The 25455-nt window shown below is 38.9% G+C and overlaps 1 protein-coding gene across 1 annotated transcript in view; it reads left to right on the top strand.

The window, feature by feature from the left end:
* LOC126347751 (N-terminal kinase-like protein) overlaps positions 1–25455 on the top strand; it is a 129002-nt gene that overhangs the window by 26057 nt on the left and 77490 nt on the right. The window contains exons 3-6 of the mRNA XM_050002298.1: positions 3102–3224; positions 3329–3552; positions 21919–22009; positions 24432–24746. Of these exons, the coding sequence (XP_049858255.1) occupies positions 3102–3224; positions 3329–3552; positions 21919–22009; positions 24432–24746 (753 nt within the window). The remainder of the gene's footprint in view (positions 1–3101; positions 3225–3328; positions 3553–21918; positions 22010–24431; positions 24747–25455) is intronic.

Here is a 25455-nt window from a genome sequence, read left to right as displayed (position 1 = left end):
GCTGCCGCACACTCCTACCTTCATGCAGAGTACTCTGACTCGAACTGAGCATTGATGGAATTGATTACAGCAGTAGTCCCACCTGGCGGTGACTGCAACTAGTAACATAAAGACATTATTAAACTCTTATACGTATTTTCTGGACAAACCTCGTACATTCACTTGAACCTGTTAGCTGTTGTCAAGCCTTGATGTCCCTCTAAAAATTTTTACATCCGACACTTTCCTCTGTTTTAACCAGTGGTGGCTTGCACAAAATTTTATATAATCAACTCTTTCCATACACTTATCATACTAAATTTCCTCGTATATTTGCTATTTTACCACTACCTTTAGTCTTTTGACTTAAAAGGGTAGTTATTGTAATTAAATTGAATATATTAATTTTACTATACAGATGAACTGGTTAAAGATATTTAATTTTTTAATTACTAGTTTAACATGTACTGAAACACTAATACATAAACTGCTCCTCAAACATCCCTCATACCATGTGTAAATCTTTAGAGAGCATTTTACATTTTCCCATAGACCACCCAGGTGAAATTTTCTAGAGACTTGAAAGGGGCATCTATCTGCTTCTCCTCATTTTCTCCTTTATATATCTAGTGGCAAAGAGCCTCTTTAGCAGTTCGTCTACAGAATTTGCCATGTTCCTTGCACATTACTTTACACTCACTTTGGCACTGGTTGCTAGTTATCATGGAGAGAGCGCTTCAATACAACTTTTCATCCTTTTATTTGAGTACCAGCATGCATTCAAAGAGAAGCATACTTTTAATGCGATTTCTGGCTCCATTCGAAGAGAAATGGCATAATTTAAGCATGATATTTACAGTGTACTGCAGCACATTAGCCCGTGACAACAAGCTGCCACTTAAATTAACGATGTTCTTGATAACTCCTAAGGAGTTTAACTCCCTGCATTTGAAATTGTCACAAGGTGAAATTCATGCTTACACTTTTCTTTTGCAAAATTTTATGTTTTCTTGTTGATTAATGAGTCATACAATTTACTTGAATTGCTATGACTATTAAGTTGTTATTGTTCTGAAGTATATCCATAACAGTGTGTTAACAAAGGGGCCGAAAGGACCATCCTGTGTCATCATTGCAATATGTGGTGGTATTAAGCATGTCTGTGGGGAACATTGTAGGTGTACTAACTAATATCAAAAACACAATCAGCTAAGATTGTGGATAGCATCAGTAGCTATCATAGATATTTTGCAGACTGTGCTCTCATCTAAAGAGGGATGTTAGCTTCAAGAAATTTTAAGTGATGCTATATGATTTGCAGACAATCTGTTTTACACAGTAATCTGACCATAAATGCAGACAAATGCTGCATAATGTGTATAAGTACTTAGAAACACTCTCTGGTGTGAATAATGCGGCAATGATTAGTAGCATGAGTTCTTGAAAGATGTGAAATGCCAATACATGACTATTCAGTGTGGTATGCACAGTCTGTACCCTTTCTTAAAAATTTCACTTTGTGTCTACTTATTTTGTTGTAAGTTAGCTAATTGCTACATATAAAACTTGTGTGCATAATAAATGTTTGTTTATTAAAAGTGAGAACCAAATTTCAAAATAAACATTAATTTAGTGGTCCTTTGTGTCCGGGAATATTTGTACTAGGTCTGTTCAAAGAATTCCAGAACATTCAAAATTTCGCGCCAATGGTGTGTTGGAGCAAAATGCAGTTAGCATCCGTGCACACACCTGTATTTAATCTGTAACTGCTGGACATTTGATTGTTGTATGTCTGCTAGTTATTGTTCACTTCTGTATTGCGTAAAATGTTGTCGCACAGTTTGCGAATTTCATGATTGCAGAGTTAGAGGAGCAATTCATCTGCATTTAAATTTTGTGTGAAACTCAAGAAAACATTTACATAGACACACCAAATGATCCAGAAAGCTTAGGCTGTACTTGGAGTTACAAATGGTAAACATGGTTTAAAAATGGCTGGACAGAAATTAAAGATGACCTTTTGATGCCTACCAACAATGATAATGTCTGGAACATAAACGAAATTGTTTGTGACAATTGAAGACTGACTGTCCAAGTGATTGCAGAAGAATGTAACATTTCAGTAGGATCATGTCATGAAATCCTGACACAGTATCTTGGGATGCTTCGTGTTGCCACCAAGTTTGTCCCATAACATAACTGGAAGACCAGTAAGACCTTTGCCTCACAATCTGTGAAGAGCCTTTGGATCATGCAAATAAGAACAAGATGTTCCTTAAATGGATCATAACTAGTGATGAGATGTGTGTCTACGCTTACGATGTTGAGACCATGGTTCGGTCTTTGCCATGGGTTAGGAAAGGTTCTCCAAAACCAAAAACGGCTCGGCAGGTCACGTCAAATGTCAAAGCCATGCTGATAGTTTTCTTTGACTTTGAAGGATTAGTTCATCATGAATTTGTGCCACAGAAACAAACTGTTAATCAATGGTACTAATGGGATGTGTTGCTATGCCTGCAAGAAAATGTGAGAAGGAAATGGCCTGAAATGTGGCGAGACGGTTCATGGCTTATGATAATGCACCCATACAGTCATCCCTGTTGGTACATGACTATTCCACAAAAAACAAAATCATTGTTGTCTTTAAGACCTGGGCCCCGTGGTGTGGACTTCTTTTTATTTCCAAAGTTGAAAGGCTGAAGATTTGCAATGGTATATAAAATAAAATAAAATTTGCACAGTGCTTCACATGATCCAGCAAGAGGTGTACTAAGACTGCTTCCAGAAGTGGAAATGGCATTGAGAGCAGTGTATCGGTTGTGGAGGAAAATATTTTAAAGGAGACCAGGCACAGTAAGTAAAGGGTAGGCGTAGAAAAAATTTTATGGACAAAGTTCCGGAATTTTTTGAGCATACCTCATGTATGTTGTAAATGGTGTTGCAGCTGGAAAACTTTTGGAATCTTAAGATTTCTTATACAGATTGTCTTAGTTGCATTTTAATTTATATGGAAAATAATTCACATATCTTGAATGCTATGGAAATTTCTGTATGTTATCAGTCCGTGTATTGTTTACCTGCTAGTAATTCTTCATTGTTTCATGTATTAACTTTGCTTTTAGACTGAGAAGGTTTTGTACTTGGCTACAGAATTTGTTGTGCCTCTGGAAACTCACTTGGCACAGCTTTCAAGGGAAGGTCATCAACGTGATCTATACTTGTCATGGGGAATATTTCAGATTACTGTAAGTATGCATCAAATGTTGGTAATCTGTCATCTTTTTTTCATATTTACGATTGCATATTTTGTTACTTTTGTGAGTAAAGTGAGCACCTTGTACTTTTTCAGCGTGCTTTAAGCTTTCTCAATAATGATGGGAACTTGCGTCACAACAATGTCTGCTTGTCATCTGTATTTGTCAATACTGCGGGTGAATGGAAGCTGGGAGGTGTTGAATACATGGCAGGTGCTGTCGAAGGGACTGGCCTTCCCATCAAAATTCTTCCTACTCTTGAGAAATATGATCCACCTGAAAAAGCTGACCCAAGTAGACAGAGACTCATTACAAAATGGTAAGAACCAGTTAACAGCAACAACATGTACTGATCAGATTGCTTCATAAGAACTGAAAGTATGATATTCCAGATGCATTTTGTACAATTTCTTTAAGCAGTCAAGTCACTGTTTCCCCAAAAGTTTGCATTTAAGTTAACTTACGAGAGTTTTCGACATTTGTAACAAGAGTCCTTCTGTAATACTCAATTACATTGTTTCCTTCTTCAGTATGAGGTATGATTATCTGAAGTTTGTATTCTCTTGTAAAGAAATTCAACATTTTGTTTACTCCTCTGATGTTTATGTATAAGGTGCAAATTCTTTTCCCAATTTGATTTTCACTGATTATTACAAGTAATAAACACCACACATTTCTATTTTTATGAGTAAGAAGATAATTATTGGGAGATCGTCTGATTTAGAGTGTGTCTAGTTATTTCATATTAGTGATGTCTGCATTGAATCGTGCAAGTCCAAAATAATGAATTCAACAACTCCCATAACTTCATTTGAGGATTGGAAATGTTTGGTTTGATTAACCCTACATTTTTGAATAAGGACTGTTAAACAGCTGTTTTTTGTGTCGATCTGTGGGCTAAACCTGGTTACTGAGAATATTATACATCAGAATATAAATATCTTTGTCACTTGTGACACATTACGTGTTCAAACTTTTAATAGCATTGATGTTACCCACCATGATTTCCTCCCCTGTGCCAGTCTCTTCAGTAGCTCCCCTCACCCAGTGTCCTCAATTGTTTGTTGTGTATATTCTGATCTCAGTCTTTCCTTAAGACTTCCTCTAGTACCATGGAAGATATTCCGTTATGTCTTAATACATGTCCCATCATTATGTTCCTTCTTCTTGTCAGTGGTTTCAACATGTTTCTTCCTTACCATATCTGCTGAGAACTTTCACTTTTCTTATTTTTCCAGTGTACTTCATTTTCAGTATCGTTTGGTAACACTATATATCAAATGCTTTTATTCCCTCTGTATTCTGTTTCGCCACAGTGATATAACTTATATACAGCATTGTGCCCTGGACACACATTCTCAGGACTTGCTTTCACAAATTAAGGCCTTTGTTCAATGCTAATTTCCTTCATGTGTCTGGAAATGCCCTCTTTGCCTGTGCAAACATGCTTCTTATTTTACTACGAAGGTAGCAGAATTCTTGCACTGTCTGCCATGTGGTTACCAAATTTAAATCTGAGTTCGTTGTTAATTTCATTTCTAGTGCTCCTAAATACATAGATTGATTTAATTATAAAACATATGAAGTTAAATTCAGGCAATTGATCCAACAATTGACTGAATTAAGACATTCCATTGATTGAGAGTGTCTCAACAAATTATGCAAGATGGGTATGAAATCTCTTGTGATAGAAATGATCAAGTATACATAGACAAGAATGATAAGCATGCATTCATTAAGTAATCCAGAAAATTAAAAGGGACCAATCCTTTTATCTGGTTGACATGTACTTTGGTATGAACAAGCATTATTCCAGACCAACTGTCAAAAATCAGTAAATGTATGCTTGAGAGTTGGGAGTCATCATAGATGTCTCTTCCATAATACTTTTACATCTATTGTATTATGAACATGCTTCTAAATTGATGGATGAATGGATAAAGCTATCTTTGTTCTCCTAATCCTTTTCTGTTTTTGAGAGTTGAGTGGAAGGACTGAACCAGAGACTTTGAAGATTCTGTGGCAAGCTACGTTGCAACTTCCTGGACTTGCACCATAGGTTTGAGAAAACTACAGGGTTCCCTTAAATGGGTCGGGTGTGCACTACACATCAGAGGCTGCTTCTCAGGTACCTGACTGTTTGTGGGAGGGTGTCACACAAGGGTTTTTTGATTAGGTGACTGTCCCTCCAGTCCAGATAATGGTAGCTTTAGGAAACCCAGAGGGATCTGTATAAGGTAGAAAGAAATGCCTCCCACAGGCGAGAGTATTAAAATCGTAATTGTAAATTGCCGAACCATTACAACAAAGTGCCAGTTTGAAGAGCTCATGAAAAACAGTGAAGCTCACATAATACTAGGTTCAGAAAGCTGGTTGAAACTTGATATTGATAACAGTGAGATTTCTGGGGAAAATTTAAACATATATCAAAAGGATAGGCTGATGGAAAATGAAAGTGATGTATTTATTGCAGTGGACAAAAAACTCAAAGCCACCGCGGTTGAAATTGAAGCTGCATGCAAGATGATTTGGGCAAGACTCAATATCAGGGTGGGCATAAAATGATTGTTGGATCCTTCAGTCGCCCACCAGACTCGTGTCCTGATGTAACTGAAAAATTTACATAGAACTTCAGATCACTTGTACATGTTCCTCAGTCGTACTGTAATTATTGGAGGGGACTTTAATCATACAACAATTAATTGGGAAAATTACAGTTTTGTTAGTGGTTTATATGATAGACATCCTGTGAAACTTCACTACATGCCTTCTCTGAAAACTACCTAGAACAGGTTGTTAGGAACCCCACTCACGATGATATCCACATTGAAACTATAGCAGTCACCATGATGCGGTTGTGGCAACAATCATTACCAAAGAACAAAGGACAACTAAAGCAAGCACAAATATATATATTCAGTAAACTAGATAAAAAATAAGTAGTGTCATATCTCAATGAGGAACTTGAAACTTTCTGCTCAGGACGGAAGCATGTCGAGGAACTCTGGCCCAAGTTTAAAAGAATAACTGACAATGCACTTTATAGATATGTACCCAGTAGAACAGCTCATAATGGTAGGGAACCTCTGTGGTATACAGTCACTGTAAAGAAACTTCTAAAGAAATGATTACTACATAATAGGTGTGAAACACAGCATAGAGCTATAGATAGAGATTCTGAATGAAATGCATTTGGCTGTCAAGAGCAATGTGTGAAGCCTTCAGTGACTACTGTAGCAGTATATTGTCAAATGATCATTCACAGAGATGAAACAAATTTTGGTCATCAGTAAAGGCTGTTAGTAGCACCAGTGTTAGTGTTCAATCCCTAGCGAATGAGACAGGAACTGAAGTTGGGGTAGCAAAGCAAAAGATGAAATGCTTAACTCCATTTTCAAATGTTCCTTTACAAAGAAAAACCTAGGAAAATTGCCCCAATTAATCCTCATACCACTGGAAAGATGAATGAAACAAGTATTAGTTTCAGTCGTGTTGAGAAACAGCTGTGATTGTTAAAATTGAACAAAGTTCTAGGCTTCGATAGAGTCCTTGTCAGATTCTATATGTGATTGCTTACAAATCACTTGTGCAAATGGTTTTAGAATATTGCTCAGGTGTATGGAACCCGTATCCAATAGGACTGAGGATATTGAACATATACAGAGAAGGGCAGCACGAATGGTCACAGGTTTGATTAACAAGGGGGAGAGTGTCACAGAGATACTGAAGAAACTGAGTGGAAGGGTCTTGAATATAGACATAAACTACAGAGAGAAGGTCTATTAACAAAGTTTCAAGAAATGGCTTTAAATGATTACTCTAGTAATGTACTACAACCCCATAAGTATTGTTCACCTAGGGATCGTGCGGATAAGATTAAAATAATTACTGCATGTACAGAGGCATTCAATCACTCTTCCCATGCTCCCCACATGAATGGAATTGGAAGAAACCCTAGTAACTGGTACAATGTGACATACATTCTACCATTCACTTCACAGTGGTTTGCAGAGTGTAGATGTAGATGTAGGTAATGCATGCTTGAAGTTTTTATTGTTGCCAATATGTTATTATTGCAAACTATCAGGTTTTATCATAATCTTTTCCAGGTTGATGAGAGTTTCATGTACACAATCTGTGGCCAAGGCCAGATGAATTTAGTTTAGTAAGTGTTTCAAACAGTAGTAAATATAACTACAGTTTTTTCTTGTCAGTTCTCTCTCTAGTTACATTCTGCCCACCATGAATTTCTCTTCTGTGCCAACCTCTTCATCTCAGAGTAGCAATTGAACCCAGTGTCCTCAATTGTTTGTTGGATATAATCCAATCTCTGTCTTCTCTACAGTTTTTACCCTCTACAAGAGTACCATTGAAGTACATGTCCTATCATTGTGTACCTTTACCTTGTCAATTTTTTCCGCATTTTCATTTGCTCAATGATATTGTGGAGAATCTGATCATCACCCATCTCATCAGTCCATCTAATTTTCAACATCATCATTCTGTATTGTCACATCTCAAACTCTTCAATTCTCTTCTTTTCCAGTTTTCCCACAGTTCATAAGTCACTACCATACAATGCTGTGCTCCAAACATACATTCTCACTAATTTCTTCCTCAAACTAAGACCTCTGTCTGTAACTAGTAGACTTTTTTGTAGCCAGTAATGCCCTTTTTATGTCATCCTTGCTTCTTCCATAGTGTGCTATTTTCTTTCCAAGGTAGAATAATTCCTTCTCTTCATCTTCTTTGTGATTACTAGTTTTGATGTTAGCTTCATTGTTAATGTCATTTCTACAACTCCTCATTACTTTTGTGCATTGTTGATTCACTCTCAGCCCCTGCTCTGTGCTCATTAAACTGTTCATGCCATTCAAAGGACCCTGTAATTCTTCTTCATTTGCATTCCTCTTGAATTTTAGTCCCAGTCTTGAACCTTTCTTTTATTTCTGTCATTGCTCTTCAATGTATAGGTTGAACAATAGGAGCAAAAGACCACATCCCTGTCTTACACACTTTTAAACCTGTATTAAGTGAGGATACTGGATTGAAAACTGAGCAGCAAACCAAGAAATCCCAGACCTTTGAACTTATTGACAACACAACTGTTCAGGTTTGGGCTTTCGTCATCTTAGGGAGGTGTGGATGTAGCTCAATAGACCCTAGACTGGAGAAAGTATGTGTAAATACAATATGCACAAGTGGGACTTTCGCACTAACAGTACATGTGACTAGTGATATTCAGACAATAAGCCATATTATGAATGCCCTAATAGACATTTCCCTGGTGGCATGAAGAGTAAACACGAAGCATCCATTCGAGAGGCTGCATTGGATTGAGGCATCTCACATTTGTGTGTAGTCTGGGTCATCGAATGTTTATGTAGTGTAAATTGTTGCAAATGTGTGTTTTTTTCTATTAAATATGTTAAACAGTTTTGTTTCATAATTGATGTGTACAATTATAATAAAACTCCCAATTTTTGTTGAATTTTGAACATCTTGCACCGTCTTACATTGCTGAATGCTTTTTCTATAAAGATAAATCCTTTGAAAGTGTCTTCATTTATTTAAAGTCCTTTCAGTATCAAGAGCAAAGTCAGAAGTAACTCCGTGGTACCTTCACCTTTCCAAAAGCAAACTGATTCTCATCTGACAAGTCCTCAGTTTCTTTTCCATTCTTCTGTAAATTATTCTTGTCAACAACTTGTAAGATGATCTGTTAAGCTAATTGTGCAACAGTTCTCATACACTACTGGCCATTAAAATTGCTACACCAAGAAGAAATGCAGATGATAAACTGGTATTCATTGGACAAATATATTATACTAGAACTGACATGTGATTACATTTTCACGCAATTTGGGTGCATAGATCCTGAGAAATCAGTACCCAGAACAACCACCCCTGGCCGTAATAAAGGCCTTGATACGCCTGGGCATTGAGTCAAACAGAGCTTGGATGACGTGTACAGGTACAGCTGCCCATGCAGCTTGAACACGATACCACAGTTCATGTAGTGACTGGCGTAATGTGATGAGCCAGTTTCTCGGCCACCATTAACCAGATGTTTTCAATTGGTGAGAGATCTAGAGAATGTGCTGGCCAGGGCAACAGTCGAACATTTACTGTATCCAGAAAGGCCCGTACAGGACCTGCAACATGCGGTCGTGCATTATCCTGCTGAAATGTAGGGTTTTGCAGGGATCAAATGAAGGGTAGAGCCACGGGTCGTAACACATCTGAAATGTAACAGCCATTGTTCAAAGTGCCGTCAATGTGAACAAGAGGTGACAGAGACGTGTAACCAGCGGCACCCCATACCATCACGCTGGGTGATACGCAAGTATGGCGATGATGAATACACGCTTCCAATGTGCGTTCACCACGATGTCACCAAACATGGATGCGACCATCATGATCCTGTAAACAGAACCTGTAGTCAACTGAAAAAATGACATTTTGCCATTCGTGCACCCAGGTTCGTTGTTGAGTACACCATCGCAGGCACTCCTGTCTGTGATGCAGTGTCAAGGGTAACCCCAGCCATGGTCTCCGAGCTGATAGTCGATGCTGCTGCAAACATCGTCGAACTGTTCGTTCAGATGGTTGTTGTCTTGCAAATGTCCCCATCTGTTGACTCAGGGATCGAGACGTGGCTGCACGATCCATTACAGCCATGCGGATAAGATGCCTGTCATCTCGACTGCTAGTGGTACGAGGCCATTGGGATCCAGCATGGCATTCCATATTGCCCTCCTGAACCCACCGATTCCATATTCTGCTAAGAGTCATTGGATCTTGACCAACGTGTGCAACAATGTCGCAATACGATAAACCGCAATCACAATAGGCTATAGTCTGACCTTTATCAAAGTCGGAAATGTGATGGTACGCATTTCTCCTCCTTACACGAGACATCACAACAATGTTTCACCAGGCAACACCTGTCAACTGCTGTTTGTGTATGAGAAATCGGGTGGAAACTTTCCTCATGTCAGTACGTTGTAGATGTCGCCACCGGCACCAACTTTGTGTGAATGCTCTGAAAAGCTAATCATTTGCATATCACAGCATCTTCTTCTGTCGGTTAAGTTTTGCGTCTATAGCACATCATCTTCATCGTGTAGCAATTTTAATGGCCAGTAGTGTATTTATCAGCTCATACTATCTTCACAATTGCTTGGATGATATCTTTCTGAAAGTCTGATGCTATGCCTCCTGTCTTATATATCCTATACACCAACTTGAACAGTTGTTTGGTTGCAACGTCCCATAATGAGTTTAGAAATTCTGCTTATTTTATTACAAGTGTTCCAAACCTCAGTTAAACTGTTATTCTACTACTGGATCCCCTGTTTTTTTCCATATTGTCTCCCATTTCTTCTTCAATTACATAATTGGACAAGTCCTCGCCCTCATAGAGGACTTAAATCTACTTTTTTTCTCTATCTGCTTGCTCCTCTGCATAAAACAGTGGAATTCACATTGCACTCTCAACGTTGACACCCTTGCTTTTAATTTCACCAACAGTTGTTTAGATTATTGGGTATGCATAATCAGTCCTTCTGACAAACTTTTCGTCACATTATTCCTGCAGCCATTTTGGCGTGACTTCCTTGCTCTTGCTGTTTATTTTGTTCCTAAGTGGCTTATGGTACTGTAGTACTACCTTTCCATGAACCTTTTTTTAGTTCATTCTTTCATCATTCAATCGAAGTATTTATTCTGTTATTCAAGATTCCTCTAGAGTTACCTTCTTTGTACTTATGTCTGTCTGTCTAACCCTTTTCAGAGATTTCCATTCCTCTTCAACTGAACTGCCAATTATAGTATTCATTATCACAGTAATTGCGTCTCATTATTTCTCACTACTTTAATATCCCCTCTTTTTTCCGCATTAATTCTTACAGACAGTTCTCTTAAACGTTAATCTACTCTTCATCATCACTAAATTATGATCTAAGCCCATATCTACTCCTTAGTATGACTTTCAATCCAGTATATGATTTTGAAATCTATGTCTGACAATGATGTAATCCCACTGTGATCATTCTATGTCTCTGTATCTTTCCCACGTATACTGTACCTTCTTGTGATTTTTGAATAGTATATTCACTATTATTACTACAAATTTATTGCAGAACTCAGTTATTAGTCTTTTTATTCACTATTATTAGTTCAGATTTATTGCAGAACTCGATTAGTCTTTTTCCTATCTCATTCCTACTATAAAGCCGATCTTCTTCCGCAACTTGCCCTTCTATTCTTTCTCTTACCATCACCCAGTCCCTCACCTTCTTCTTCTTCTTCTTTTTTTTTTTTTGAATTACCTGTTTAATGTCTCTCTCTCTCTCTCTCTCTCTCTCTCTCTCTCTCTCTCTCTGATCAGCCAGAAAATAATGACCACCGACATTCTATCAATATAAGCCTGTCCAAACAGTGTCACATGGTGAGAAATGAATGCTATCAGACACCCGCATAATGCATGCAGTATCATTGACAGTGTAGAATGAAGGACTCACACAATCTACCTGAGTTTGACTAAGGGCAGTCTCGACACAAGCATTTCGTAAACTGCACGACTTGTCGGGTGTTCAGGGAGTGCTGTGGTGAGTGTCGTCAACACGTGACGAAACCAAGGTGAAAACACATCTAGACATCTTGTGGTTGGGTGACCATCCTTCATTACATTAATCGGACATCGTAGGCTGGGCAGACTGATAAAAGTGGACATGGTGTTAACTGTGGCGGAACTAACACTAGACTGTCATACTGGACATAGTACGAGGTTGGTTTGAAAAGTTCTCGGAATCCACATGTGAGGTCAGCACTAGCGCAGCGAGTTGTCCACATGACATTCATTGGACTGTTGCCTGTAAACACGTACCACGTCATTGCTCTTGGAAGAGAGCTGTGGTGGTAATGTGGCTCTGTTGTTCCCGCGTAGTGATTTGCGAAGATGGAAAATATCGAGACTTCGTGAAAAAAAGGTACAAAAGCAAAGAACATTTATGCCAATTTCCAGAATACACTGGGGGCTCTGCTCCTTCATATTTAACTGTTTCCAGGTGGACAAATGAATTTAAATTTGGTTGGGTGAGTTTAGATGATGATCCCACAGTGGTCGGCCAAGATGTATCACTACTCCAGAAATCATTGCTAAAGTACAAAAAATGGTTATTGAGGATCACCAATTGAAAGGATATATCACATTTTAACTGAAGAATTAGAAAGAAAGAAATTTTCCACGAGATGGGTGCCACGACCTTTGACACTGGATCAAGAACACACAAGAATGTGCATATTGGAACAATGCTTGACCCATTTTAGGAGAAAGGAACAAGATTTGTTGCTCTGGTTTGTGACCACAGATGAAACTTGGGTGCACTACTATATCCCAGAGACAAAACAACAGTCAAAGCAGTGGAAACATGCTAATTCTCCACTACCAAAGAAAGCAAAGACAATTCCTTCGGCAGGAAAGGGCTTAGCATCTGTCTTCTGGGATGCAAGAGAGATTCTATTTGTAGATTATCTCCCCACTGGACAAACAATTACTGGAGAATACTAAGCTAACCTCACCTTGTGAACAAATTGCAACAAAAGATACGCAAAAAAGTCAGGTTTAGCAAAGAAGAAAGTAATCTTCCATCAAGATTATGCGCGCCTGCACACGTGCCGTCGCCTTGGTAAAATTACACGAACTGAGGTATGAATTGTTGCCACACGTGCCTTAGTCACCTGATGTGGCTCCATCAGACTTCCATCTCTTCTCAAAACTGAAAATTTTTCTAGGTGGACAAAGATTCACTTCAAACGAAGAATTGATAGTCAGAGTTGACAACATTTTTCAGGCCAAGAGGAAATCATGGGATTGAGCATGACGTCAGAACTTATCACCCCTTTGCCGAAATTTATAGGAATTAGGTGACACATTGCCGCTGTTATCCATGCCAAAGATGGACATACCTGCTATTAGGTAGATATTCATATTGTTCTGACTGATCAGTGTATGTGAGAACAGTTGTTTTTGGTCCTGGTTTGCTGTCAGTTTTGATAAGAGTGACCTTGTCAGTGAACTGTTCACTGTTAAGTGCCTTCTACCTACATTCTTATTCTAACAAAACCTACTCCTGATCACCACTTTCTGTTGCTTGATAATAGCCTCCATTCATCTGACCAGAAATCTCTATCTTCTTTCCATTTCATTTCACTGGCCCCCAGTTATCTAGATTGAGCTTTTTTGTTTCCCTTTTCGGATTACCTAGTTTTCCCTATCATGTTCAAATTCCTGACATTCAGTGCTCCAACTCATAGAATGTTGTTTATTCAGTTTTCTCATGGTTACTTGCCCCTTGGCAGTCCTCTCTTTGATATCTGAATGGGGACCACAAACTGATTAAAGCTACTTTGTGATTGGCACATTGCAGTGGTGGGGATCAGTGTTGCCAGTGCACCGCCAGCCATGCTTCACAAGGCACTACACATACTTACAAAACAGTCAAGACAGCAAACATGTTGCTCGAGAAAGAAGTAAGACTGGATGGCAGTCGGCCATTTCCACTCGATTTGCTGAAACATTAATTACAGAGTAATTTTAATCAGACTGTGGAATCTTTAAAGTGTGACAAAATGATGACTGTTTTTCAGTTACAAGCGACATGTCCTGTGGATACACATCGTGTGTCTTTAATGTAGCAGTTTCCATTGCCATCTGCATCTTTATGTGTTGATCATTGCTGCTTCTTCCACCTTTTAGTGGTAGTTTTCCACCTCATGTGAAGAGGTTCACCTGAAACTCTGTCTGCTTCTCTGCTCTTTTTGATAAGGTCGTTGGCAGAATGAAGGTGGCTCCATATAGCAGAAGTCTTTGGCCATCATTGCTGATGACTTTTCACATACAATGACACACAGAAAATGGTGTACGCAGCACAAGCCTAAAGCCAAGCCTAACAGGCCTAAAATAAACTGACCTAGTGGCTTTCATGTTTTGAATTTGTATCATCTCATTCAACCAGCAGCATTCCATCTTGTCCTGTTTATCCAGAAGATGATATAAGTATAGGATTAAACAAATTTCTGTGTGATACCCAGTACAAGCAAAGTAATGCGTTATGCGTATATGAGTTGCTTTCAACAATGTTTGAAATTGCATATATGTACAGTCCCTCTCTCCCTTAACAACCACACCATCTTTATATGAATCAGTTTCCCTATTACTCAATTGTAAAGGTTCATCGCATTGTGGTGGGGTTGGAGTTGGCACTGGTGGTGGTGGTGGAGGAGGAGGAGGAGGAGCTACACAGGTAGTTGGGTCTTCTGAAGCCAAGCAAAAGACCTACCCATCTGTCTCTTCGAGAATTTAACAGAACACTGTAAATTGCCAACTGAAGAACCAACAGCTTGTAATGTATATCAGTGAACTAGATTTGAAATGGTCATTCTCACAGGTATTCTCATGTAGTGCAACTTGTTGGGAGCAAATAGTGCCAACTTCCAAATATGAGGAGGAAGTAGTTGAAGAGTAAATGATTTTCAAAAGAAAGATTATATTTTGAGTGTGTGGCTACAGTTGCCTTAGACTGCAGTCGTGTGCGTGCGTGCGTGCGTGCGTGCATGCATGTGTGTGCTCGCGTGTGTGTGCGTGGGTGGGTGTGTGCGTGCTCGCGCGCGATTTATTTTTGACAAAGGCCTTACAGGCCAAAAGCTTTATTTGGAACTGTCGTTTTGTTGTGCCTATCTGTGACTCAGAATCTCGCCTATATGGTGATTAGCAACTTTCCTTTTCATAATGTTGTTACATTCCATTCTGGATTTTCCATTGTTTGATATTCTGAGAAGGTGTGTACTGATGCTAGTAATTTGGCTCACAAGCAGTTCATAATAAAACATCTGTTTGCCAACGCAGTTGAAAATTCATGGTCATATATCCCAAGTGTTAACTTTGGGCGAACTGGGTACACAAACATTGTGTACGCCTCTTTGCCTTAAGGTACTGAAAGATTTTAGGAAAATGATTACTGATAACCACAAGAAAGTTCCGACATTGTCAAGTGCAGTAAAATTCTAGAGATGAACTAGCAAGTACCTCAGCCATGCTCATATATAATAGAGATTTGCTAAGTAAAAATGGCTCCATTCACTGTACTTCGGACAGTAATATTCCCATGTCCAGTCTCTGTAATGTGATACTGTGAATAAGAGCCATACTGTAGGCCTAAGGTTCTAGACGGCAACTTCAAAAACACAACTGGGGAAGTCCAAGCAGCTGTTGTGTTTCCTGTTGCTATTAGCAACATTTGCTGCAGTGCTTGTTATAGTCAGTGATGACATATTGAGTTTCAATGATACATTTGACAGCTTTTACCTGATCTACATTGAATAGTTGTAAATTTTTGAAAATTACTGTCCTTTAAAAAAAATACTGACTATCTTATTTTAGAAAATCTTGCTAATATTTCTTCACCGTCCTTGCTCAATACGAAATAATAATATAGACCGAAAAATTAACCACTTCTGAAACTTTCAGTGAATAATGTGTAGAGCTTTCTCAGTTGTGACTGACTGGCTGTATACACCATTTATTGAAAGTTTTGGGTGCTGGCGTGTTCAAAATTGTGGGATTTCTGAAACTGTTACTTTCATGCACAGTTTCAGTCCTACCATCAACTGGTCCAAAATGTATACTACATCTCCTCTTCCTCGAAGAAGTTAGTGTTAACCCATCCCAAAACTAAGTGAATTTAACCCTTTTGCTACAACAAACATGCTCTTTGCTTACTGTGCTGAGGTGGCTTTTGTTATGGCTTTACTGCTCGCCAAATGCTGGTGCCTGCACTGAGAGATGGTGTTCTGTCTGATATGAAATATTTATCATCCGAGTTTTCGAAGACTGTTAGGTGCAAAAACTGATTTTGCATCTCTTAGTCTGATCTCTTCACTCAGTAAGGAACTGAATTTCTCGTTATCCATCATACGCACTGTGCTGCATCAAATTAAGTAAAACATTGCCTGTGCTGAGAGATGATGTTCCAGGCTATGTGAAATACTTATTCAATCATTCAAAAACTATTATGTGAAAAAATTTGATTTATGCTCATATTAAAGCACAAAATTTTAAAGAATGTTCAGAGGTAAAAACACATTGTGTGAACTTTGTGTATGGTTGATTTTATCTCTAACGTTGCAGTGAATGAAATTTAGGTAAGATAACAACATTTTGTTTAAGATCGAGAGCAGAAGAATATTTCATATCATTCTGAAGTTATTGGGTTTTTATATCCCAAAGGTGGTCGTGTGTGATGCACCCATTCACTTCCTTGCACATCATGCTGACATAACAATTGTCATATCTCATAAATGATCCAAGATATCAAAATGAGTCGTCTTCTTCTTTTTCCAATGATGGCATGCAATGAGGAAAATGGATAATATGTTGTATGATAAATACTTGAAACTTCTTTATTCATTGTGATATGGAAGTATCTCATCCGTAGCAGTGAGAAATTGGCCGCTTAGGACACAGTCAGATGACCATAGCCCTGTACAAAAATCCAAGCAGTGTGCATATACACATCCACAACACCTTGGGAATGGTGTAGCAGGATGTGTGAACGTGCCCACAGCAGCAAAATGGTTAACAAAACCACCTCTAAGTATTATCATATATGTCACATTGCAGCTGTTATACAGTTGACAATGAGTGTATGGCAGAACCTTGTGTGTTGCTTGTCCGAGTGCCTGTACACATTCCCTAATGAGGGCAACAATATATATGATGTGACCAAGTAGTTTGACTATCTTGGCGGACAGTTAATTGTACTATCATGACCAATCCAGTAATTAGGGTAAGATGCACGCATGTGCACCACTAACCACAAAACAAATATACGTTAAATTTGTTCTTTTTTGGAAACCATTCAGTAATGGACATACTTCCATATGAAGTTTTTGCTTATCCGTGAATATTGACTATTCATCCAGAAACACCTTGTATGTCATAAAATCTGTTGAGAAACCACACTCTTGTTCTATTCCCAGGTTTACAGTCAGGAACTCTTCGTTTCAGTTAATTTTAGTGATTGACTGGTATTCATTAAATTTAGGGGTACAGTGTGGCCAGTGAGTATTTCTCATGATTTCATCATACCTACCATATTATAAGCTTTCTCCTAGTCTAGAAAGAACAGAAATAGTGGATTGTTGAACTCTATGTTCTTTCCTGACAGTTGTTTTAAACCAAATGTTGTATCTGTGCAGGACCTGCCTTTATGAAAGCTGCATTACACCTGTAATTTGAGCATTCCCTTTTTTATGTCCTTGTTTATACTTACATTTCTTACTACCATCCATCCCTCTAGAATGTTTTTACCATATACTCATTTAATATCATCACTAATCAGTTGTATAATGAGTAGGGCAAATATAATCTTATTTCTTACAGTGATTCATTTTGTACAATCTTCAAATACCTTGGGTGATCATTTATTGATTTTGATCTTTGTGTCTTCCTGTGTTATGTAGAAGAACTGATGATACAGATTATACACTCCCGGGAATGGAAAAAAGAACACATTGACACCGGTGTGTCAGACCCACCATACTTGCTCCGGACACTGCGAGAGGGCTGTACAAGCAATGATCACACGCACGGCACAGCAGACACACCAGGAACTGCGGTGTTGGCCGTCGAATGGCGCTAGATGCGCAGCATTTGTGCACCGCCGCCGTCAGTGTCAGCCAGTTTGCCGTGGCATACGGGGCTCCATCGCAGTCTTTAACACTGGTAGCATGCCACGACAGCGTGGACGTGAACTGTATGTGCAGTTGACGGACTTTGAGCGAGGGCGTATAGTGGGCATGCGGGAGGCTGGGTGGACGTACCATCGAATTGCTCAACACGTGGGGTGTGAGGTCTCTACAGTACATCGATGTTGTCGCCAGTGGTCGGCAGAAGGTGCACGTGCCCGTCGACCTGGAACCGGACCGCAGTGACACACGGATGCACGCCAAGACCGTAGGATCCTACGCAGGGCCGTAGGGGACTGCACCACCACTTCCCAGCAAATTAGGGACACTGTTGCTCCTGGGGTGTCTCCATGAAGCTGGGCTACGGTCCCGCACACCGTTAGGCCGTCTTCCGCTCACGCCCCAACATCGTGCAGCCCGCCTCCAGTGGTGTCGCGACAGGCGTGAATGGAGGGACGAATGGAGACGTGTCGTCTTCAGCGATGTGAGTCGCTTCTGCCATGGTGCCAATGATGGTCGTATGCCTGTTTGGCGCATTGCATGTGAGCGCCACAATCAGGACTGCATACGACCGAGGCACACAGGGCCAACACCCGGCATCATGGTGTGGGGAGCGATCTCCTACACTGGCCGTACACCTCTGGTGATCAAGGGGACACTGAATAGTGCACGGTACATCCAAACCGTCATCGAACCCATCGTTCTACCATTCCTAGACCGGCAAGGGAACTTACTGTTCCAACAGGACAATGCACGTCCGCATGTATCCCGTGCCACCCAACGTGCTCTAGAAGGTGTAAGTCAACTACCCTGGCCAGCAAGATCTCCGGATCTGTCCCCCATTGAGCATGTTTGGGACTGGATGAAGCGTCGTCTCACGCGGTCTGCACGTCCAGCACGAACGCTGGTCCAACTGAGGCGCCAGGTGGAAATGGCATGGCAAGCCGTTCCACAGGACTACATCCAGCATCTCTACGATCGTCTCCATGGGAGAATAGCAGCCTGCATTGCTGCGAAAGGTGGATATACACTGTACTAGTGCTGACATTGTGCATGCTCTGTTGCCTGTGTCTATGTGCCTGTGGTTCTGTCAGTGTGATCATGTGATGTATCTGACCCCAGGAATGTGTCAATAAATTTTCCCCTTCCTGGGACAATGAATTCACGGTGTTCTTATTTCAATTTCCAGGAGTGTATATTGTGAAATTCTGCATAGGGACACTAAATCAGTTATTTGTCCAATTGATTTTTGTGAGAGTATTAAAATGTAAGCACATCATTTGTTATTGAAAAAAATAGTTGTATAAAAATCTGTTTACACATTTTGCATAGTAATTTGTGGTGGTGGAAACTATGCCCACTTCCTTGTATCCTAGAAAGTAAAATACTAAATTGAGCAGGCAGCTAGTTAACCATTTGCTCCAATCTTAATTAAATTTAAATGTTTCATCAAAACCTTTTGCTACGATATTCTTAATTAATCACAGTAAATGGAGTAAATAATTACCAACAATGGAAAAGCCAGGAGGGAATAATGACAGTATTATGAGAAGTATAGGTTACTACTCACCATATAATGTTGAGTCACAGACAGGCTAAACAGAAAGACTGCAAACAAGTAAACTTTTGGCCTAAAAGCCTTCTTCTGAATCAGGCAACACACTCATATGCACAAAACCTTACTTATGTATTCATGCAAATGCCACACACACACACACACACACACACACACACACACACACACACACACACACACACACACACGACCGCTTTCCCTGGCTACGGCAGCCAGAGACAGTGTTCGTGTGTGTGAGAGTGGCATTTACATGTGTGTGTGTGTGTGTGTGTTTTTGCCTAATTCAGAAGAAGGCTTTTTGGCTGAAAGCTTACTTGTTTAGCAGCCTTTTCGTTGTGCCTGACTGCGACTCAGCATTTCCACTCTGTTGTGAGCATCAATCTAACCTTTTCATAAAATTGTCATAAACAATTACAGTTTTTTTGGAAAATGCATTTCTATGTTGATCTTAATTAGGATACTCTTCAGACAGTATTGGCTGTAATACAGAAATGTGTGTTCTTGTTAAATCAGTAATAATGGCTAATTTCAGTGGTGTGTGAACAAGTAAATTTCTTATATGTAAATACAACTACATATACACTTCCACTGGTAAACAGTCATAAAATTTCACTGACCTCTTTCTATACACTCATCAAACTGACATCACAACACAGTTGTTTCAATAATGAAACATTTTACCATCAGGTGTTTTGAAGCCAGAAAACAGATTTTGTTATATACACTGATGGGGAAAATAAACCGCAATACCAAGGAACAGTTGTGCTAGTTAAATGAAAGTTGTTAGGTGTGTTTCTATATCTGAAATGTGACATTTATTGAAATTCATGCCAGTCGCATAAGAGTGGCACTACTAGTGCACTATGAGGGTGCAAATCAGATTTGCTTTAAAACCATGCTGTAATAGTTGTGAGCATTAGTTATCTTTGAGATTGCACATTGTGAGTTGATGTTGGTCAATAAAGCATTTACGGTGACAAAGATATTATTAGCACTGCACTGAGTTCGAATTAGGGCAAATAATTGGTCTATGGCAAGCTGGATATTCCTTCTGTGATACTGTAGAAAGACTTGGCTGGAACATTTCCCTGTGCATGATTGCTGATAGCGGCATTCATGAGAATGTACCATCGCAAGAAGACAAGGCTATGGATGGCCATGTGGCACTACCTAGAGGGAAGATCTTAGTGTTTGGCTTATGGCTCTGATGTATTATACAGCATCTGCAGCAGCAATTAGACCAGGAGTTGGCACCACAGTGACACAGTGAACTGTTACAAATCTGTTACTTCAAGGACAGCTCAGAGCCAGGCGCTCTGTAGTGTGTGTTCCACTGACCCCAAACCACCGTCATTTATGACATGAGTTGTGTCAAGTGAGAGCTCATTTGAGGGCAGGGTGGAGGTCTGTTGTGTTTTCTGATTAAAGCTGGATCTCCCTTAGCACCAGTAATGACTGTGTGATTGTTAGAAGGCCAGTTGAGGCCTTATAACCAAACTGTCTGTGTGTTAGACACACTGGACCTACGCCTTGAATTATATTCTGGGGTGTGACTTCGCATGACGGCAGGAGCTCTCTCAAGATAACCCCATGCACCCTGACTGCAAATACGTTCGTCAGTCTGGTGCTTCGATGTGTTGTGCTGCCGCTCATGAACATCATTTCTAGGGGTATTTTCCAATAGGATAACACTTGCCCACATACCTCTGTTGTAACCCAACATGCTCTACAGAGGGTCGATATGTTGCCTTGATGTGCTTGATCAGCATCTCTGTCTCCAATCGACCACATGTAGGACAGCATCGGACGACAACTCCAGCGTCATCTACATACAACCTGCATTAACCATCCCTGTATTGACTGTCCCAAGTGCAACAGGTGTGGAACTCTGCCCCACAGACTGACATCTCGTTCCTGTATGCTACAATACAAGCTCATTTGCATGCATGCATTCAGCATTCCAGTGGTTACACTGGTTGTCAGTATACCAGTATTTCTCATTGGCAACGGTTTTCTCACTCTTACATTAGCCTGTGACCTTGCAATGTTAATCACCTAAATATGTCACCTAGAGTAATGTATTCCTGAAATTTCATTGCCCATTACTCTTAATTATTTCTTGGTGTTAGGACTTTTTTCAATCAGTGTAAAACAACTATATTATGAAAAGGATAGTTGCTACTCACCATAACTCAAGTATGTAATTTCAGATTTTATGTAGTGCCTCATCAATAATAGCAATAATGTGGAAAATGTAACAGTTTCTAAGATTTCTGAAGCTTCGAAAAATTAGCTTTCATGTTGTGCATCTATTTATGCTACACAAGTGGCTCTTTACTGCTTTGTTTCATGATTCAGCTCAACGGACATGTGGGGACTTGGGTGTCTCATCTGGGAAGCTTTCAATGGTTCCTTGCCTCAGCAATCTTCTCTCAAAGACCTGAATAATGTAAGTGTTAAAACAGGAAAGTTCTTTGCATATTGACTGTTACAAACATGAAATTGTTCTTCTCACTTAAATCATTTTGTGATGTATTTATCATTCTCATAACAAAGTTGATGGTAAAATATTTTTTAAGGTTTAATTTTTTTTGTGTGTGAAAGTTGCTGAATTTCATTTCAGTTTTCTTCCATTGCATCTGGAATCTAGAAATCATTTTCATGCATGCATCATTATTTCATTTACAGTTCTTTTCTGTCATCGTGATTTCACTGTTTTATTGTTTAATTTGTTGAGTAGTTTGCTAGTCAAATTTTGACACCAATCATTGCTGTTCAGATACTCGCATTTTGATTTCTTGCATTTTATTTTCAAACTCATCATACTTTGCTTGGAAATTCCTGCCGAAGCTTTCCCTATTTTTTCATCAATAACTCACCGAGTTCCTGTTTAGCTTGTTCTTCTTGTTACTTTCAACCATTTTCCAATTACTGTCATATCGATGATTACTCTGTTCCATTTTCTACTTCAAACTGTCTGAATCAATAATAATGTACCATTATTTTATTTATTTACTTATTACTGGTTTGCAGTTACACTTACTAGAGTTGATACCTGCATTGTTGAACTTAGTCCTGGAATACTGATATCATTAAACCCATTGTCTTCAAAAATGTTACTAATCTGTTATAGATTCCTCATCCCCTACATCACCCTGAGATAATTCTATTTCAGCAATTTTTGTAACATTTTCTGTTGTGGTAGTCATAATCACATGACATTATCACTAACTTACCCATTTAAATTATCAAACAAAACTAAATGCTTGAAAGTCTACTTACAGTAGAATATCTTTGGCTTCCCTCTGACAACCATGCCTCCATCCTTGCTACCCTCCCTGTTTTCCTTTCCCTGTTGCTTCATAACCTGGGTTGTGAGTAACTGAATCTACTTTCCCTTCTTCCCTGTAGGAACATTTGTTCCGAAAGCTAGGAACGTAAATTTTCTGTTCTGTTTTTTGTGCATCTATTGGCTGTACTGAGCTGAGGTAATTACTGGCCAACCCCTCTATCTCTTTGTTAGTATTTGTTTCACACCTTTATATGAGATTTTCCATTAATCATTTAAACAAGAATGTAGGGCATTCGCCACAGACTTGAATGGATTAGTGGCCATAAGTCTTGCTAGCCTAGTTGGAATGCATAACCCAGTGGGTTTCAGTGTTTCCTTTACCCCAGCCTAGATATTCATCCATTCTCAAAAACTTGATGGTTTCATCACAAATACATTTCCCACAATAATGAAGCAGTTTGACATGGACTAGGTGAATCAGTTTTATCTGATGATGTCACATTGCCTGATAGTTTTGTGAAATAAGTAGTACCAGGAACAGGAGATGAGTAATGCAATGGATCAATTAAAATGCATATGTGCATAGTCTGTTATGTAAATCCAAAAACCAGCAAATACGTTGCTGCGGCTTCATAAGCATGTAGATTAATGTTGTCGGCTGCTCCATTTGCTTCTGTCATACAATCACAGCACACAACTTGTGATTTTCTCAGGTGTTTTTGTGGCAGTAAAACTTACAGAGTTACAATGCATGTAACTCTCATCTTGTAACTTTAGTCACAAACACTATCCACAGTAACAAATCATTGGTTTTTAGGTGCATATACTTTTCTGTACTAATTGGCTTCACCTGAATTAGCAAATTACTTGCCTCAGCATGAACAGCCATCTTCATTCAAGTGCAGTTAACAGGAAAATCCTTTCCATGCCGACACTAGCTTCTGTTTTGTAACAGCCTAAATGATGAAGCAAAGGTATTTTTTATCTTGTTTGCTAAACTCACGGATAAGTTTTTTACGGTACTCATGGTGCTTCTAACATGAATAAATAATAAAATTATTAACATGTTTATGTATAACTGAAGCTATGTTTAGCATCATAGTACATTTACAAGATTCTTGCTGCCATAAGAAAAACGTTCCATATTATCTTAGGTTTCGTTTCCATCTTGTCATCAGTCATTTTTCTATCTAACGCCATTAAAAAGTGATGTAATTTGGACATAAACATACTTTTATTGAATATATATCCATGTTATATTTATTGGTTACATTTATTAAATGTCATGTTAAAATTACATGCCTACAGTTTCCAAAACTGATAAACATAGCAGAATGAATGGAGCAGTGTGTGCAATTATGTCCATTCATTTAGTGCCTACCAACCGAATTAAAGCTTGTATAAAATGTCCTCCGTATTCTCTTTAAAAGATGTGTGTTATGACTAAGTCAAGTATAGTATTATCCTGATACAATATTGTAGATAATAACATTAATAATACGTATCCAGATACTTTGCATGATTTTCAGTTATCTTGCTTAATGGAGTCACATGACTAATATTAATATCTTATCAACAGATTCCCAAACAGCTCAGTACTGTGTATTGTGAGCTTGTTGGAGCAAATCCTGCAAGTAGACCTAATCCAGCTGACATTATAACAAGATGCCGGAAAATTGGAGGATACTTCAAGAATGATTTAGTTGATGCACTACTCTTTCTTGAAGAAATTCAGATTAAAGAAAAAAATGAAAAGAATAGATTCTTCAGCTCAATAACATCACAGCTTGATAGCTTTCCAGAAAATGTTTGTCAACATAAGATTTTACCGCAGCTCATTACGGCATTTGAGTACGGTGATGCAGGTTCAGCTGTCCTAATGCCCATGTTTAAGGTAAGTATCCTTTTTCTTTGGTGGATATATGGAAAGGTTTTCCACTTGTTTCATCCATAGGAAATAATCTGTAGAATTGAGATTTTGTGTGGAATAGAGGTGGACTAGAGTATTACATAGATTGGGTGATGGCAGAATATCGTTTTGGGAATGAGGGTAGAATGTACCTTACCTTCAGGAATGACAAGTATTCAAAGCTTTGACCCATAATGTGGAGGAATTTTTCAAGGCTTAGAGTTTTCTTTTTTGTATCCTTCTTTTTGCGTACTGCAACATCTTTTCTGTCCCATCCTTGTAGATGACTTTCCTGTCAAACTCTTTGCTCCCATTTCATCTCCTTCTCCTCTCACCTCCCCCTCCATTCGCATTTTCTTTATTGCAAGTCTCTTCTCTTGTTTATCATTCATTTTACCTTTAATCCTTTAACAACACTCCACAACTTCAGCTTTCAATATACTTTTTCCCTTGGCTTCTGCCTATTGTTTCTTCTCTAGATTCTACATTTCTCTACCTTTTACCATGCAATGATCACAGTTAATCACTTGATGAGAAAAAGGACAACAAAGTAAACAAATTGTGTAAGCATTATTTAGTAGTTGTTTTTAGTGACTGTAAATGTTTAGAAACATAAATCGCATCCTCTTCACTCTTTTCCTGTTCCTGCACACTTTTAAATGACAAATCATAGTTTTATGAGAGAGAGAGAGAG

Source organism: Schistocerca gregaria, chromosome 1 (genome assembly GCF_023897955.1).
Source record: "Schistocerca gregaria isolate iqSchGreg1 chromosome 1, iqSchGreg1.2, whole genome shotgun sequence".
Lineage (NCBI taxonomy): Eukaryota > Metazoa > Arthropoda > Insecta > Orthoptera > Acrididae > Schistocerca > Schistocerca gregaria.
The sequence above is the reverse complement of the archived record's forward strand: the minus strand, read 5'-3'. Positions and strand labels throughout refer to the sequence as shown.